We start from the raw sequence: 19787 nt of genomic DNA on the forward strand, positions 1-19787 counted from the left end.
TAGTAATAATAATAATAATAATAATAATAATAATAATAATAATAATAATAATAGTCTTTTCATTTCTCTTGTTTTCTGTCTTTAATTAAGCACTTTGTAACTAATATTTTTAATTAAGTTATATAAAAAAAAAGTTCACTTACTTACTCACAGAGTGCCTATAGAGCATTTATCATAACATAGTAGCAAACTGCAAGTCAGGGTTATTGAAAGAAGAACAAAAGAAACCAGTTGCAACTGATTGAGAAACTCATTACAGACATAAAGGTACAACTATACATTATTATTCCAACTTAACAACAAATTAAATTATTGAATTATTATTAAATAATTTGAGTGATTCAAAACAATTTGAGTCATGATTCATTTGCAGACTATCATGCATGATAAGCCAGCACAGATACTGAACATGCATGATTTGCAGGCTCATAAAAACATATTGTCATCAAAGGAAGATATTGTGACACAGTCTTGTACCAGGGTCAAACCACAGATGATCAAAAATATTCCCTCTACCTCCCACATCACTATAGCACAGTGTGTGCTAACTTGTTATTGCACACATCCGATGACTGAGAAATAACCAGGTCAGTCAATAATAACTTGGCTAGACAGCTGGTTTAGTAAGCAAGGAGTGTAATCTTTTTGCAGATTCAGCGAAAATACTTTGAGATGATGAAGCCTGGTAGCAAAATGTTGATTGTATTTTGTTGTGCAGATATTACATGAAACATGAGCAGAAACTCTTCAGCAATGCCACAAGGAAAGAATACAACAGTACGAATAAGAGTTGTGCATTCAAAGGCTTGATCCATTTCAAAGGTTAATGTTTAATTATTGATGGACTAAAGTGTAAGCAGCATTTTAATGTTGTTGCTGGTGCAGGTGGAACTGAGAGTTGTTCTTTAATGTTTGTTAGTTTATTCTTCAGTAATCCATCATATTTTTGAGGGATCTTTATGCTTTCAAATCAGTTCAGTTCCTCAATGTGTTCTTCGACATGCTGAGGAACTTCTTCCCCTTTCTGAAACTCCTTAGAAATTGTCCAACATGAGTTATGTTATCATACTAAAACAAGGATGTTTGTCATAATCTGGAAAAGAAGAGTGTTATATTATAGGCTATGAATCATGAATCATGAATGAACATGCAAAGAAACTAATGAGTAGTCATCAGTTACATGTAAAAAGTATAATTTTCCCTCTGAAATGTTGTGAAGTAAAAGTAAAAAGTTTCCAAAAGTACCTCAGAGCTGTCTTTTTTGTAATACTTGTTTTGTTGCTGCCCACTACTGTACATGAGACACTCATGTATCTCTAAATGTCTACAGGGTGCTTTCAGAGTCAGCTACAAACCAGAACAGGATCCTTTGTTAGCTGATGCTCCTCTGTTTCTTTTGGAGGGACGAATAGGGATTGAAGATGGATGACCTCAGGCCCCCCCCCCCATGAACATGAAAATGCCTCGCTAGCAGAGCAGCCACATGTCAGCAGGATGTTGATATTATTCTGCCTCTGACAAGTCTGTACAGGGTGCTGCTCTCATCCGCAACACAATATTAAATGCTGACATGGGAACCAGCTGTTGAAAAAACCCCACTGTCATCAGAATTTGTCTAATGTGTCTCTAAAGTGTGAAAGGAAATTACTAACTTTGTATGATGGAGAAAGATTTTTATATAGAACAAAACCATCTTTGCCAATTTTAAAGGTAATATCAAGTCCAAGTAGTTACCAAAATTTTGGTTATATTTACATAAATCAACAAACAATATGACTTGTACATGTAAAATTAGGTTTGCTAGTTTTGTTTTAGAGAAAGCTACATTATGTACAGACTTAAACAATTGAAGTTTTACAGTAAATGTAGACCTCATTTTTATTATTTATCTTATACTGGCCCTTTATGCAGCCCCGCAGTTCAGCCTCTGTCTGAAACAGGCTGTTTTAGCTTTTATATCTTTAAGGCCCCCCTCCAGATGAGCCCACTCTGTTCTGATTGGTCAGCTCCTGGAAGCTGTGTCTTGGCTGACTTCTGGCTGCTCGGGAGGCTACATTAACAGACAGTAGTAGTAGGATTTCACTTCTTTTTCTCGTTGTTTACTTGAAATGGAAACTTAAATACATGTTTGAGATTGAATTTGAACTAAAATATGCGAGTGGACAACGCAAACATCCCACGGAACAACCTTAGCAACAACCTTAGAAGGTCTATCAGTACATATCAGTACATTTCATGATAAATGTTGTAAATAATAAATCACAAGCCAAGGGAACAGTGTTTCCTTTAATCTTTAATTGTTTGTTTACTATCCATGTCACTGATGGTATAAAACAGAACAAAATGATTAATTACAAAAAGATAGTCCACAAATGGCAAATGTTACTCAAATCATGTTTATTTTTGAAGCAACAGCAGGCAAACATCACCTTTACTTTAAAAGCGAGCCGTGATTCCACGAACCATGAAGACTTTAAATCAAAATTAGGTAAATTTACAAATGATTTTATCACAGCAGTGATTTGTACGAAGGTGGATGATTTATTTATCTATCAAACCGAGAAAGCTGACATAAAACATTAATTTTAGAATGCGGGTGACTCAGTAAGCTGTTTTAATGTCAGTAACAGCCCATAAAAACAAAGCTTGTGTATTCAGGGACTGAATCGTCCTTAAAGTGCAAATGAGTAAACATTTCATTTCTACGATCAAAGGTAGTAATTTACTCTGCACGTCCACAACACACTCATGCACACAGGCACACACACTCTAATTATACTCTCATAGACACACTCACACAAGCATCCTGTTCATTAATATCCCTGTAAACACAAATAAACAGATTTTCCTGAATAATAGCATGGAAAGAGACCACATGAACAACCGTAGGCAGGATAAAGTGTGGGCTGTTGTACAGTTGTCTCCACATGAGCCAATTTATAATCAAATCTCCCAAAAGGTATCTCCAAAATTATTGGAATATTACAGTAATGTACATGTAAACATGCTCTCTGTGTCTGGGGTTGCGCTACAGTGAACAGTCATGCCTGTTTTTTAAAAACAATACAAAAAGATGACAACTACACATTTAAAAAAGAACAGTGAAAAAGAACTGCTGCAGTTTATTCATGCAACAATAAAGATTTATGTGCTCACTGTAGCACCACAGAGGAGAAGAAAAACTGTAATCATTTCATTGTTGATTCTGTGTGCACCTTTAAAAAAAAAGAGTGGGCATCTTTCTCATTGCTTATGGTCTGATTCATAAATAGAATCATTCATAAACCACCAGTGGACAAAATTATCTGGGGCTAGTCCTATTTGCTGAGATAAAATAGATCCTCTGCTCACCATCTGTGACTGAAGCGGCCTAACGAGGCCTGTTAGAGGCAGTAATCAGTTCATCAGCAACTCACGCCCAGACGCCGTATGTGTTGTCTGCATGTCTGTATGTGTGTGTCGGCCGAGGCATTTCTCCATACAGCTGCAGCCTCAGTTTATCAGCACGTACTGAAGCACCAGTGCAGGCTATTTAAATTAAAATGGATTCAGAATGCTTCATTTGCCATACCATAACTCACCATTTATCTTAAGATAATTCCTGAATAAATGCTGTGTCCCGACAGGGAAAAATGGAAGCATATTTTATGTGAGCATAATCTCACTGCAGCTGAGCTCTGGCTGTGAGGATAAAAACATGTATCATAGCAAAAAAGTCAGTTGAAATTAAACAGATCCACTTTTTAAGTAGGATATTTATTAACTTTGACTTACTCAAGCTTTTCATAGAAATGGAGCAAATCTCTGGCCAAGCTGGGTAAATGTGCTTGGGGAATGTGAATTAGAACTGACTCCCCCCCCCCCCCCCACCAGCTACTGTCAAGGTGCCCTTGTGCAAGGCACTCAACCCCCAACTGCTCCAGTGGCCAGTATGTGAGAGCACAAAACTTCAAGAACATGAAGCACTGGAAAACAGCAAGCTTATTCAGTTCCCCCGCATAAATTGAGCTTACATCAATCCATAAATAAAGTCTTACTGTCTGTACAACCACAGAGCCGTCTGAGTTTCTGTAGTCAGAGCATCCAGAGGGACCCACAACACAGTAACATTTAAAGTTATTTTCAGAAATGTGTGGTTCACTGTAAGCATCTTCTGCCACAATGACACTTGCTAACACAGGAGGCTAGACTAAGGGCGAGGTGAGCACTGATACAGGGGGATATAAGGGGCTGCCAGCTTGGGGCGATCACCTCCCACAGAAGTGCAGCGGCACATTTTTTGACACATTTTTTTCTCCAAAGCCCCAGGCTTGAAGCTCCAGCCTGTCCTCCTCCTCCTCCTCCTCCTCCTCTCTATCATCATCTTCTCCATCTCCCTCCTCATACAGACTGGGCTCCTCCACAGAGGTCTCCATGTTTGGGTTGTAGCCCCTTAACGCCTGTGCCTCACTGTACTCATAAATGGTGGGCAGGCTGCTGCGCAAACCGAAGCGGCGCCGCAGCGCCACAAGCAGTGGCTGCGGCACGGTGAAGATATCAACATTGTTGCCAAGGTCGATCCAGGCCAGGCTGGAGAACTTCTTGGGATCTTTCACCGCATCTGTCAGGTCTTTCAGGATGGCCACTGTCAGACGGTTGCCATTGATGGCAAGTATGGTCAGTTTCGGCAGGCAGCCGAGGAACGGCAGCAGCAGCCTCAGGCTCTCGTCCTGCAGCTCGGTGAAGCTCAGGTCCACAGCAGACACTGCGTCACTGCTGCTCTGGAGGTAGAAGGCCACACGGTGGACGTCTCGGCCAGACAGTGGGATGCCTGACAGGTTGACCACATCTCCAGACAGTTTCTTCTTCAGGGTGGTCTTCAGACTGTTTGGAAAAGGAGACAAAACAAAGCAAAAGTTGGATTTTTGAGACCACAAAATGATGATGTGTTGCAGACAAATCACAGATGGGCACATTCTACAGCTCTGGAAGTTAGTTTTCTAAAAGAGTGTAAAGACAAATGATCTTTACTTAAAGGTCCGGTGTGTAGAAATTAATGGCATCTAGTGGAACGGACTTGGCAGAAATGGAATATAATATTCATATAATCACCTGAAAATAAGAATGTTTTTGTTACCTTAGGATGAGAACAAACCAAACACTCAAGAGAGGGCTTTTCACATTTCACGGCCACAGTAGGTTCTCCTACACACTTCGAAGGGGAGGGGAGGTGTATTCAGTTTATTGCAATCTGCAGCCTCACCGCTAGATGCCACTAAATCCTACACACTGCACCTTTAATGATGCTGTGGTTATTGATTTAAGAGATTCTGTAATGTGGTGCCACACTGTCCCATAAGCACAGGGGAACTGCAAAGTACGCAAAAAAAAAAGAAACAGCAGCCTCCAGTGGAGTGTACAGAGCGTAGCAATCAATAATGTAAAGAGAGAATTTGCATTTAAATGTGTCTCAGTGCGAGTCCCTCAAGCAACGAATTTTCTCTCCTGGGCTGAATGTCATCCGAAACGCACCAGCTGTTTTCAGATTTGGGTGTCACTTCGTTCCGTAAAGCCATTTCTAAGCCACCTCTCTAAGTCTCCAAGTACAAACCAAATAAATAAATTAGTGTTTGGAAAACAGAGTAAATAAGGCAATGTCTGGTCCAATTAGTAACAAATATGTCATCTTGTTTGGCTGTGGTTACATTTTCACCCCTGGGACAAGATGTGCCATTTTGAAAACTGGGACTCAGTAGAGACATGCATCTTTTTCTTTGGATTTTTCAAATCAAGTCACTTTAAAAATGGTCAAAAAGTAGTTATGAGATGCCTCTTTCTTTCACCCTTCCCCTAAAGTTTTGTCAGAATTAGATATATATCTTTTGTGATATTGTACAGGACAGCAGGCAGAGGTATGGATAGATGATAGATGGACAAACACACCACAGAGGGACAAAAAATGGGCGAGAAACAAGAGTGAGGAATGCAAGTGATCATCTATTTCAGTCTGAATGACTCCAGACAACAGGTGTGAGGTGAATCCATCTTAAAGAAAAGAGCCACTATAACTATGATACCTGTCAGGTTGGATCATTGTATCCCTGACTGCCTCTGCCAACGCAGGGCAATCTGAAACAAAATGTTCTCTCTATACCGGGGTGTGGTTAAATATGCATAGGCGAGCTAGAGAGCAGCTACATGCATGTCAGGATAGCACTGGAGTGTAAGACTGAGTCTGCTGCAGTGCATCCTTTTGTTTCTGCTGGCATTTAGAGGGAAGACATCTGCCACACAAATGACAATGAAGTGGAAGCGTGGGCGATTTTGTTTAAAAAAGCAGGAGAAAAATGTTCTGTTTAAGTGGCCTAAGGTTTATCCTCTCCATGCCTTAGTCCTGTTTGCCTCTTGCTTGTCCCCCTGCCTCCTCGGGCACGGTGAGGATTATCCCCGCATATCTCTGCTCTCTGGTCTGTCTGGGAGCCTCATAAATCGGCAGGCTGTGCACTTTACATCCGTCACCCTCTCTGCTCGGTTAAGGAAAAGAAAAAGATCTGTAGCACACCGGGGCTGTGATTCGCAAGATTATTGATTCCAAGAGTAGGCTATAATTCATCTCCTTCTCCTTCATATCCTCACTCTTGCTCACTGCCTCTCATTTTCTTGCTTTTTCTATTTCTTTGCCTCGTTTTTTTGTTGTACAATCTCACTGCTTGTATTTTGATCTGCTGAAGCACATGTATTTGCGCTTTCTTTCTTTCTTTTTTTTTTGAATGACTCATTGTGTTTGTAAGTTTATTAAAATTCTCATCTGGCCACCAGAGACTCTGATAATGCTTTACAGATTAAAATATGAAGATCATTTTTCTTGTGAAAATGCTGCCAGCTTATTGGTTAATCTGTTTAGTCCAATAATTTAATAATTCAATTTATTGCTCCCCAAACTGAGTGTCAGGGTTGCTCCAATGTGTTGCATCTAAGGGGTCATGAGATGAGGCCAGGAAAGCAGAAAAAAACGTACTTCTATGACAAAAAAATCATGTTTTGCTTTTCAGACTTATTCTAATCTTTACTTTTTCCTTGTAAATTACAGGATAATTTTACATCTGCAGATGTAAAATTTTACAATTATAATTATAAAATCAAATAAAATTAGTTTACATCTTCAGGCCCCTAAAAAGTATGCAAATGATACCAAATTCCCTCTTTAGTTGAATTGGCTACTAAATGTAGATGGCTAGCAGACATAGCTTTGTGTTAAGGGGGAACAAGCCAAAAAGACTGGGAATTAGACAAAATGTCCATCACCATTTCAACCAGTTTAAGATGATGTTTTCCAATTGCTTGTTTGGTCTTGTTTGATCAGCCCAAAACCAAAAACTTTTAGGTTTACAATGATATACTGTAAGCAGCAAATCCTCATACTTAGAGGCTGAAATCAATAAATATTTGTCCTTTGTGGCTTAAATGATTTATCGATTAATAAACTGAAGTTGATTAATTTTCCTTCAATTCTGCTAATCTATTAATCGTTTCGGCACTCAAACATTATTGACTATGACTGTAGCTTCTTAAAATGCCTAATAAAGTATTCTTGGCACACTCGACCGCCCCTGTTATTTCAGATGGTTTACGGTATCGCTGTGCAGCTTCTGCACTTCACTGTAATGAAACTGATTATGAGCATCGACTTTTGTTCTCTTGGACTCATTTATAGCCGTGTTTTCCTACCTCTGCAGGAGCCCTCCCCTCTCACCTGTGTGCCTGTGTCTGTGTGGGAAGAATTTCTTGTGCAATGCACTGTAGATCTCTTCCATAAAACTAAGTCAGGCAGGGTAGGTATAGTAGCTCTAATGTGCCTTTAATGAGACGGATTAAAGACGACCTCAGACTTCCTTCCAAATCTGCTGCCTCTCGGCTCCGTGGGCACAGTTCCACCCACAGGCTGCTTGTCTGGCCGCCGGCCCGGGGGCACAGCTAGCATTTCTAAAGCCACAGTGTACACTACAATCCATCATCATGAAATGATAACAACATAAACAACTAAATGTCTCATCTTGCTCCCTCTGATGTGGCTGCTATGCTCATAGGCAGTGGACCAGCTCAGACGCAAACAACTTCAAAGGAAAGTCCCCCCGCATAAACATGATGCGAAGCAGGACTGTCCCCTGCACCGGGACTCATTGGAAAGCAAATAACTGAGGGAAATCCATCTATTGACATCCACAGGAGCGACTGATACAACAGTGCAGGAATCAAATAAGAGCTGACTCTCATGTGTCAAACTATTGGCTGCTTAAATGTGGGTTCAGGCAGACTGTCTAATTGCTTTTCATAGCCTGTCTTTCCTGGGGGATGTTGTTAACTTTTATGCACTGAACAAAGGTCCTTGCTGCTCTATAGTTATGTAAACCCCAGAGGTAGGAAATAAAGCATCTGGGGTTTGTGATATTGAAATGGAGCGCAGGCAGAGGGACCAAGCTTACAATACAAAACCCATGAATGTGTCTTTAAATGACGGGTTTTTAGAAAGTGTGTATTGAGGGATACGCTGCTGAAGAATCAATGATTCAATCTGTATTTAAACTGCACCAGATAGTTTGCACTGGATAACAAACCTACAGAGGCTTGAGCTATCTCACTGCTGCCACTGTTGATACAAAGATTTACTCAGACACGCTCAGCTGCCCAACATCTCTTGTAACAACTGCACACACAACACATCTGCTCCGGCAATGTCTTCAGAAATATGATCAGAAATGCATTTTAAAACAGTTTGCAGCTTGAATTCTGATTATGTGTGAGCTGTGACCACTATTTCCCTTCAATATTTACCACATGCAATCACGTATTATTCCATCTTTATCCTTATGTGCTTCAATGTGCAATAATAGCTTCTCCACTAAAAGTTATAACAGAGCCATTGATTTCTCTATTCACCCATTTTCCATTTCTCTCCTTTACGTCTGGTGTCAGGTTAGTCTCCACTCAGCTGAGTTGTGTTGATTGTCCTGACGTTAAAAAAGTTAAGTGCTCATCATCAGCATTACTCTGTATCTTCTCTACACTTCACCATTCTGCTAATCAATTTCTGCTCTCTTGCAACCAAACACTGCCTCTGCACTGAACTTGAAAGAGACAGGGGTTCTGCAGAGGTGATACTTTAAAAAGGGATGGAAGGGTCAAGTCTACGTGTATGTTATCTTTGATTAAAATACTGTGACATTTTTACAAGGTGAATCGTACAACCCTTCAATATTCTGCCACCAGGGTGAGAGTTAAAAGCAAATGGCAGGAGAAACTTGTAATCTGTCCACCCACATAGAATACATGTTCCCCTTCATTTACTCTCATGAATCAGTAATATATCAAGAGATGGGGGGCATGTGCTATATTTTTTTTCTTTTTTACTGGAGGATTTAATAAAACAATAGGTGGTGAGTTTTATACGACTGACTCACTTGGTAAAATAAATATATTTAACCATAGTTATATTTAACTTATTTTTTTTTCCTATAAGCATGCATTAAAAGAATAGTTTGACATTTGGGGAAATATTCTTTTTCATTTTCTTAGACAGTGAGATGAGAGTATTGATACCATTAAGGCTGCAGCAAATGTTGATTATTGATAATCTGCTGATCATTTTCTTGATGATTTTTTTGGTCTACGTACCATAAAAAAAGTGAATATTTGTTCCTTAGTTTCTAGAGTCTAAAGTACAGTTTTCAAATTTCTTGTATAGTGTGACCTGCAGTCCCAAACCTAAAGATATTCAGTTTTTTGTATTAATGACAATTAATGGTTTATCAAAATTGTTGCTGATTAACTTCATCAACTAATTGTTTCAGCTCTAGATACTGCTGTCATATCTGTAGATATGAAACTACAGCCAGCAGCCAGCTGGTGTAGCTTTGCATAAAGACTGTAAACAGGGGAAAACAGCTAGCCCAGCTCTTTCCGAAGGTTACAAAATCTGCTTACCTATACCTAAAAAAACAGCTTTAAAGTGCTGGTAGGTGGATTTTGTTACATTTGGAGAGAGCCAGGCTAGCTGTTCCACTTGTTTCCAGTTTTTATGCTAAGCTATGCTAATCCACTGCTGGCTGTAGTTTCATATTTACTGTACAGACATGAGAATGGTTTTCATGTTCCCATTGAACTCACGGCAAGAAAGAAAATCAGAACATTTTCTTGTTCCTTAAAGAGTAACTTAACACCATGGTGAAGAGCAATGTTTTACTGTCCTCTCTGGTTGAAAGATAAGCCTCTTATCTGAATCTTAATATTATCATTACTGATCTACAAAAATTATTTACCATTTATAAACATTTAAAGATTTACAATCCATAAATTATTTAAAAACTAAACCTTTTTACAAAGTGGATTAGGGTTAGTGCTTTTCCAGTAATTTCTCTTGATTGAGAAACCACTTATATTTCAACTTTGTATATAAATATTATTAAAGTATCATTTTTGCTGGTTTGGTTGCAAATCTTTTGGCCCATGTGTTGAAAACTGCAAAGATCTGGTGAGCAACTAAATACAGACAATATGTCTGTCTTGAAATATATAAAGATATATAAAGATTGGAAATAATATCCAGTGCTATCTCAGCTGGCAGGACAAACTCTGTAACGCAAATTCAAATTTGTTTCTCGCTGAGCATGCACAGAGACACTTGACTCATTTCAGGGGAATGAAAAAAAGCACTTGAGAAACATTGGATGTGGATGCCGTTTTCACAGACCCGTGGGATCGGTCAGATCAATGTCTGCTTCATCAACGCTTTGGTCTTGACTTGTTTATTCCTCCGATCGATCTGAGCTGTTTTGCCTCCAGGCATCTGTATAATACATGTGCGGCAGTCTGGCTCAGCCGTGGGAGAACCTGCGAGGGTCTAATGTACAAACTCATCCTTGAAAAGTGAGGTCCTTTATTTCTCTGCTTCTGTTTTATCTGAATGTACCTTCAGGCCCGTGACTGAGGGGGTACAGTGCTGAACATTTCCTGAACCAGATTGTTCAACTCAACTCAGTTTTAGCATCAAATATGTTTCTCTCATGCCTTAGGACAGTTTGAGCCATGTTAATGAGAATTCATTACAGTCACTGCCATTTCCTCAACTATGCAACTGTCACACTGATACTACGGTTCTGCTGAAAATGTACTGGGAAACATGAAAGTGGTGACTGCATACACTATTCAGTGTCCTCCACTTTCATGGGGATAATAGCACATTTTATGGAAAGGAAAAAATAGCCTCAAAGCTCATTTGGATTTGGATTAAATTCCAGTGAAACATTTAGCGGATGGGCTGATTAAGGCTTCCTCCATTGTACGCCATCAATGGTGCTGCTCCGGGCTGTGCAGTGTTTTGATACCTCAGATCAGTCACTTGGTTCTTGGAAACTTTGAATTCAAAGTTTGAGGGAAAAGTAGCAATGTTGATGTCAACATGGAGTGAACTGACAGCAGTGATATGAACAGCACACGTGTCTTTTAGAAGAAATAGGGAATATATCCCAAAAAGGCACAAATCATTAAAAAACATGAGCCAAATCCTCCAAAATTCTCCAACTTACAGCTATGTCAAATCCTTGAAGATGTAGCACCATTAGTCCCCATCTGTCTTTTGTACAGGTGTGAAGGTGAAGTTTTAATGAGCACAGAGGCGGACAGAAGAGTACTCGAGGGTCTGTCGAGTGCAGTGAACCTTACTCAGCTAGCTTCTCCATCACACAACTCTCATGGGTTCTTTGGGCATGAATGCAGCAAATATGTCAACTAGCACAAACAGGAGTGACATTTGTTCTCAATGCAAAGAAAAAAAGAGAAAATATGACACACGCTGCAAAAAAAAAATAAAGAAAATGTCCGTATTTATTTTTAAAATCTCACTGTAGTTTTTCTACCTCTCTGCTACCGTCAGTTTACACCCAAAATAACACAGGCGGGCCAACATGAATGTGACTTCAGACCAAAGATGACAGCATATTCACGCTGTTGTGCCAATGATTGTAAAACCTCTTGGTACAGACTGTACCATAATGCAACTGTACGGCGTATAAAATGCAAAATGTACTCCACGGGTGAGCTATAAATTCACCAATGATTTGATTCAATGTGACAAACTGGAGGCTTAGGAGAAAAGAATACTGCGACAGAACACACAGAAAACAGTTTGCATTACATAACTGCATATCACGGAGCGCGCCTGTGTCTGCTACACTATGTCAAGGCACAGTTATGAAACCAGCATTAAAATGCAGGGCTCCAAACACAGACCGAGGGACTTGATCGCAGGGAGTGATCTGTATCAGCCTTAAAGGGACGAGACCAACAGATCATCAGAAGCACAACAATCCTTGTTTCTGTTATTCTTAAGCAGCAGCCTTATCATAGATTTACAGTTAAAATCTAATCAATGAGAGGTTAAGAGAGGTTCAATCCCTGAATAAAAACCAAGGGAATCTTGAAATGCTGTTATTTAAAGTAACGTGCTGCTCATTTTAAAGTTCCTCTTTGAATTAAAAACACCTCCAATCCTGTGTTTACCAATCAACACATTTAATCATTCTAATTATTTCATTATATCCCCCATGCCCTGAAGATTGGAGCGATGGTATCTGAGCATCTCTTCCTCCTCCCCCTCATCCTCCTGGAACTCAGTCTGTACCACGGGAAGCCCTCAATTATTCATGGACGAGGAGGGTGGCTAGAGCTTTAAGTCTCAATTAAAAGTGGAGGTCAAATAGAAAAGCAGATTGAGCAGACTGAGTGCAGCAAGCAAGTCAAGTGGAGCACTCCATCTCTAAATGGAAAGATGACCAGAGAAAGCTAAAACTGTGATTATTTTTCGCATTTTCTTTTCCCTGTGTTGTCAGATTTTTGCTCTCGTGTTAGGGGTTGACCTTGTCAGAGGTCAACATGCTGAGTCAGAGCATGTTAGGCCTTCCAGTGCACATCTCGGGGCGGGTAACGTGGCTCCGGAAATAGGTCACACACGTGTTGAAAGCAGATGACACTTGGCTCAGTGTACAGATGCCACATGTACAGTAAATGCATTAAGGATTAATTAATTTTTGCAGACATAAAGCAGCTGTGTGACAGAGAGCAGGTGTAATAAGATTATAGGTGACGGCTTATTATTTTGGGGGCTTCACCTCAAGAGGCTACTGAATTGCAGGAAATATCCTGAGCCAGTGGTAAAGAGTTTAAAACCATTTGACCTCACTGGTCAAAGTAATGTTACTGCTTACTGTACACCCCACAAATTTTACAGGTCACAGTGAGTATTGCACAGCCTGTGATTACAGTAAGTGTTGTTTAAAGTCTTCCATGACTCTGGAGGAGCTTTGTCAAGTTTGAGGAAAGGGCTAAAAATCTCCAGAGATAACCCCAATGACATCACGGTGACATCATTGGGGTTATCTCTGGAGATTTTTAGCCGTTCTTAAAAGCACATAGCTCTGGGGATGGCAATATTGGTCTGTCTGTTGGTCCACTTTAGTCCAAACTGAAATAGCTCAACACTGATTTCCATGAAATTTGGTTCAGACTTTCGTGTCCCCGACAGGATGAATTGTAATAACTTTGGCTATTTTAATTTGTCTGATATTAAGGTTTCTGATATTTTCAGACAAAAGCTAATGGCTCCCATCAGCAAAGCACTATACCTGCTAAATATCAGCATGTTAACATTGTGATTGTGAGCCATAATTCAGATTACAATTTGTCGAAATTTAATAGAGGTAAAAGAATAAAAGAAAATAGGGCTGGTTGTTTAACAACTTTGATGCAATTTTCTTTTTGCTGTAGCAAGTTTAATCAATTTTCAAGGGCAGCTTCTTCATTCACAGTACAAATAGAAAAGCTAGGAAGGCTGCTGAAAAACTAGCCTACTGACACTTTCATCTTTGTCTGTCTGTCAGGTGACCTTCACCTTGCAGTTTGTAGTGGTCAGACAAGAGTCTTCCAGGTTTAACCCATGGATCTATTATGGGAGCTGGAAACCGGACTGCATGATGGCATCCATTCACTCTTAATTACTTGCTTTTTCTAACTAACTTACTTTCTAACTTTTCTAACGAATACAGAAAGCAATCATTTATCTTGTTTGCAGTTTGTGGTGTCCTACAGTTTTGCAGATGTCTCTTTTATAATGGTGGTCTATCGGGAAAATGCTTTTTGGGCCACAGGGGATTTTTTTTCGGTGCAGTGCCACAAGTGACCACTGGGAGAACTTGGCAGCCATAGACTGTAAAAAAAATAATGGACGTAGCCACCGTGACGTCACCAGTTGATTTAAGTACTCCCTTCTTGAAGCCTCGAGTTTGGCATTTTGACCATCGCCATCTTGGTTTTTTCAAGCCAGAAGTGACCATAATTGGATGAGAGGGTGGAGCTAACACTAACGCTAGTGTTAGCTGCTGGCTAATGCTAATGCTAATTTTGGCTAGCGAAAAACAGGCTTAAACCAAATGTACTTACCATAAAAGCTGAACAGCTGACTCCTTAGAAGGTCTTTTAGTACAACCAAACGCTGAACAAGACTTTTTAGGTAACCAAAATGCTACATTTAACTGTCATTAACTGAAAACACACTAAAATATCGACAGCTACACCTGTACTCCTAATCTGAGGTTACATTACGTTACATACATAACCAAGGTTGTCACGGTGGTAGCAACTTGTCACAATGTAGCCACGCCCTCAAGCATACCCTGCTTTATCGTCTATTTTACTCTAAATGGGACCATAATTTACAAAATGAACATCATCTGTGTTGAAGAAGACTTGAAACTAGCGATTGAGACCATAAACTCATTAGAAAACTGTTTACTGAGGTAAGAAAACAAGTGAGCAGTAGGGTCATTTTCTCACAGACTTCCATACAATCTGACTTATTTTTGCAAACAGTGGAGTCATACCCTGCTGGGAATTACAGAGAACACAGGTTTAAGTCACTGCCACGTTGGCCTCAATTTTCAGACCCAGGGCTTCCCACTTGTTGGCAGCTAGGCTGAGTGGTGACAGGAAGCCTGATGAGAAGACAATATAAAGTTCCATTATGGGAAATGAGGGATCAAGGGTTTTTACAGCTTTGCCTGTACTAAAAAGTCAGGATATGACCTTCTTCCTCTCAGAGGCCCTTTAAATCAAGTCAAGCTCTTTCATGTTGTGTCATGTTTCAATGTTTCAGATAAAGTTGATTATAAAATTTTCCATCCACATGATGTTTTCAAATCTTTTGTTCTACTTCACAACCCACACTGTAAACACAAAAAAACAACACACAAAACCACTTCATTTAGTAAGCATAGTATGTACACTTGTGTCAACAACCATTTTTGAAGTGTTGCTGGTTCTCAATATTTATTAAATGTTAGTTCAATTTATTTTGATTTGCTATGATTATTTTAACAATAAATCATATCTATCCAAGGACTTGCAACACTTTCTTCTGCTCTCATGTTATCGCATATGTTTGAAATGTTTGAAACTGAAAATGATTGATGAGGGAAGGATGACTCACTTCTTCCAGTCTAGAAAAACAGCATGTGTTTAGAAATGATCAGTTTTTAGGGGTTGAATGGCAGCTTGTTGTGAATGGGAGGTCAAAAAAAAAAAGGAAAAAGATTTTCAGATAGATTTTAAATAACATTAATGTAGAGTAGACATGGCCTTGAATGATTTGACAGTAGAATAAGCTTCAAACTCTTGGTCTCAAACACATACAATAGTAAAGACTGCAAAAGAGTGAGGGAGGTGTAGTGCCTTGACAATATTGCTGTGGCCCTTGAAGGATCATGAAAGGGAGAGGGGCTCAAAATAACACCGAGGAAGGGAGGTAGAAGGGATTTCTTTAAAGATTAGAGCAAATTAGCCTCAGCAGAGCAGGGAGAATCCCAGTGAGTACTTCTCTGGTGATTAGCTGGTGAAAAGCTGTCGAGGAAGCTGGTCTGGAACTGTAGTCGTAGAAATGCAGTTGAAAAAGTGGTTATAAGCATTTGCATTTTATAACACGTCTAAACAGCTCAGCCACATATATCCATGATGTTTACATGGCTTTTCTAATGATTGCTAGGGTTTGATTCAGAGGTGAGAAGATGACTTGAGGTGCCTCTTGAGGATATTGCTTTTTTTTGCCTATGAGCAAAGACAGGAGATGCTGATCTCACTGAAGTGGAAAGGACAGTCCAACAAGAGCTGAATTTGCAAGGAGAAGTCTTGTAGAATCATGATGCAGGTCACAGGTTGGTGTGAAGAATAGGAAATGGCTTGTACGTTTGGGGCTGAGGAGACTTTAGTAGCCTCATACTGCATGCTAGCATCATGGATTTTGAAAATCTGAGCAGAAACCATTAGAAGTACCACAGGATGGATGGTTTTGGTAGTTGAGACAGGGGATGATTTTGTATTGAGTGCAGACATGCCAGAAAGGGCTGCAGCTGTGTCACATCAGGACTTTATTCTTTGGTCTAACTAGTTTGTATGAAGTGTGGTCAAAACACATCTTGATACATAAGTCTTTACGCCTGTTTCAAATTGGAACACTCAAAGTTGAAGTGAAAGCCAGCTGTCATAGAAAGGGATTGAGTGTATTGAGAAATAAAGCTGTACACACAAAAAGTGGTGAGTAGTAGTTGAAAAATGTAAAAAGGGCTCGAGAGAACAGTTAAAACTGCCCTACTTTCTCACCTCTGCAGACCTGGCCAATCATTGCATAGAGTGGGCGTGATTATTGGATTGTTGGGTTCGGAAAGTTACAAATTGCGACATCAGAAATGTGTTGCAGTTGCTGTTCGACAATGTTTGAAGCATAGTGAAGAGGGGTCAATGGGGAGCTGTCACTGCTGATGGAAAGGAAAGGTGGAGCGCAGACATGTCTTTGTCATGTTGAGACTACGTTTGAGTCGAGGTCTGACGAGAAATCGAACTGAAGTTCAGCAGAGTGAACAGTTACTGCAGGTTGGAAACCAGTCTGTGGTACTTTTTAACTTCATGAATGACAGCATTTAAAGATTACAGATCTTTTTTTTTAAACTCAATTTTTCTAACAGCTTTTCTTTTGTAACAGCTTTACTTATCGTTTGCATCTTGATCCAGAATTGTGTTGTAGTCATAGCAAAACATGATAAGAGTTGTCATTATGTTGGAATTTAAGGATTGGTCAAGTGTTTCATCTTCTGTGTAAACATTTGTAATATTTCGGCATGTCTAAATTGCAAAACTGTAAAACATTTCAGATGTTAAATGTAACCAGATGTTGTTATTATCTCAGTTATTATCTCCCTCATAAACCTGGAGGGGATCAGACGTTTGGTTGTGTGTGTCTGTGTTTGTATCGGTCTAATAATCTCACATACTGCTGGACCCATCAGCCTAATATTTTTTTTACACATTTATGACTGTATACTCAAGGACCTCTTGTGGTTGCAGTGACTCACAATTTTTGAGAAACCTTTTTTAAACCGCCATTGACTGCTCTTTGACTTAACCAGCTGGTAGGGACTGCAAGTGATCAACTACTGCTTCAGTTTGGAATCTTGTTTTCCGCTAGGGACAACCAATCACGCCTTGTTGCAACATTAGATCAATCAGTGCCGCAGTTTTGGTACTTTGAGAGTGGGTTGTGTTGTGAATTAAAATAAATATTGATAAGATTCTTTATGAGCCTATCGTCTTTTCGGCAGTCCTTGCCATTTAACGATATGCGTTACGGCATATCAAAAGGCATTTCTGTCAGTTGGCTAGGCTAAAAACATAGTTTACATAGTCTATTGCAGTCCACATTTTGGCCTTTGTCATGGCTTGAAAACTGACATCCATAGAAAAATTTGTTCTCATCTTGAACCTGAGCATCTGCAAATTAATTCCATACACACTTTGTTATGATCCACTAAAGTTAGGCAAAATACGAGATGAATAAATCTCCATTTTTGTTATCTTTGCTTTCATCTTGACTGTACACACCTGGTAGAGATCTGCACTCTACTGAGTGCACTCTTCTAGTTGATAATGAGATCAGCAGACCAGTGACAGTTTTGGCTTCTGACCATTATCTGAAGAGAGTATTGTTATTGTAATGTACTAAACGTTTGGCTGGTGAATATGTGGACCACACACCTAAGCAACAAGCCAGTTGATTACTACTTCAGTAGCCCTTTATACAATAACTATTAAGATTTATATGGACATAAATTAAAGTGATGAATTTACTTGTGGACAGGCTTCGCAGTGTGAGCTGTGGGAGGACAGGCACTTTAGTCTGAGCAGTGTGAGGTCTGGGTCAAATATCAGGACTCAGGCAGACTATCAACGCTCTCCAACAGCTGATGACACCTGCCCAAACAGCTGCCATAACCACGTCTCATTTCACTCTTATCATCAGTCGGCACGACCTGCAGTACTGAATACTGGCACTTAAACTAAATCGTGAACGATGTATTCTTTGCTGACTTAAATACAGCAAAAAAAAAAGCCAGCTGCAATCCCTCGCTACTTGAAGTGCCTTCTATGAAGCTTACAACTGAATACAAGAGTAGACTAAGAGAATTCAATCTTCAACTTGAACCACAGTAATTTCTTTAAATGTACTGAAGATGTCTGTAATAGCTGCTGTAAGAGCCTTGCATCAATTATAGCATTGCAGTAAAGACAAGTAATGAAATAGCTTCTGCAATCTGAGTCCATTCTCTTCAAAATGTGCTGGAAGGGCAATTTTAGCATAATAAAAAATATGAGCTCGATTAGTCTGAAATTCAATACCAATTACAATAACATTAAAAACTCCTCTGGGGACTCGGCAATACTGTACTTCCCAGAAACCTGGCACACATGCTGCTGCAGAGAAAATTAAGTTGCCTTGATAATATATTAAATGTGACACAACCAGTTTGCAGTTACAGTGTTATAAAAGCAAAACCGGGCGAGAGTAATAAGCTTGAACTATGATTTATGTGTTATTTCAGGAAGATTTGCAACCGATTGTATATATTTCATGAAAACAATTCAATTTGAACCACAGCTGGAGAGCAGGCAGCAGCACATTTCAATGTTTATCAAATAGGCTTTCCAGTTTCACTTCATGTAGAAACTCAGAGTATAAGAATGTAATATAGGTTATATGATAGGTAATGCTTTTTCATTCCTAAATATGAAGAGATCAAATTCTCGATCGATTCGAAGCGAGGAAGGAAGAAAAAGGGAAATGCAAGAGCTCTAATCAGCAACCTTGCAGTGATTCCGCCGCCCCCCTTTTTCTCTCCGTCTGACAGAGTGTTTCCCCAGAGCCTCAGCTCAAACTGCAGAACCGCTCTGTGTGGCAACTGTTGAACAAAATGGACTCTCACAAGAAGGGAGGAATAAATCCCACAGGAAAACAAGAGAGGAAGAAAATCAATGCAAAGAAGGGGATTTTAAAATAGGAGATGGAGTAGAGGGGCTGGAAAAAAAAGGAAAAAGGAAATCAGAAAGCAGAAAGGAGAGGGAGATAGGCTGTAAGTGTGTTTCCATTCACTTGTGTTTATGTGCATTTTCAATATGCACATAAAAAAACCTGAGTGGAAAGGTTGGAAATTGGAAAAAAAAAAATCATAATATTGTGGAAAAGCTTTTCACGCTAGGCTGAGGTGGAAAAGTTGGTGTATCAATAAAAATAAGAATGTGAAAATAGACTTCATGATATGAAGCATTTCACTTGAACATCACCCAAGCTCAACTAAAGAGACAAAAACATCAGAAATGTCATATTTACATCATGTTTTCCCACATGGTTTTGAGGTTGGACCGGTGCTCTTTCAATT

The 19787-nt window shown here is 39.5% G+C and overlaps 1 protein-coding gene across 1 annotated transcript in view; it reads right to left on the reverse strand.

Moving 5' to 3' along the window:
- Positions 1-3738: 3738 nt before the first annotated feature.
- Positions 3739-19787, reverse strand: part of lrrc75bb (leucine rich repeat containing 75Bb) — a 29216-nt gene continuing 13167 nt past the window's right edge. Inside the window, exon 4 of the mRNA XM_067575338.1 lies at positions 3739-4863. Within this exon, the coding sequence (XP_067431439.1) occupies positions 4248-4863 (616 nt within the window). The 3' untranslated portion in view covers positions 3739-4247. The remainder of the gene's footprint in view (positions 4864-19787) is intronic.

Source organism: Thunnus thynnus, chromosome 19, assembly GCF_963924715.1.
Source record: "Thunnus thynnus chromosome 19, fThuThy2.1, whole genome shotgun sequence".
In the NCBI taxonomy this organism is placed as follows: domain Eukaryota; kingdom Metazoa; phylum Chordata; class Actinopteri; order Scombriformes; family Scombridae; genus Thunnus; species Thunnus thynnus.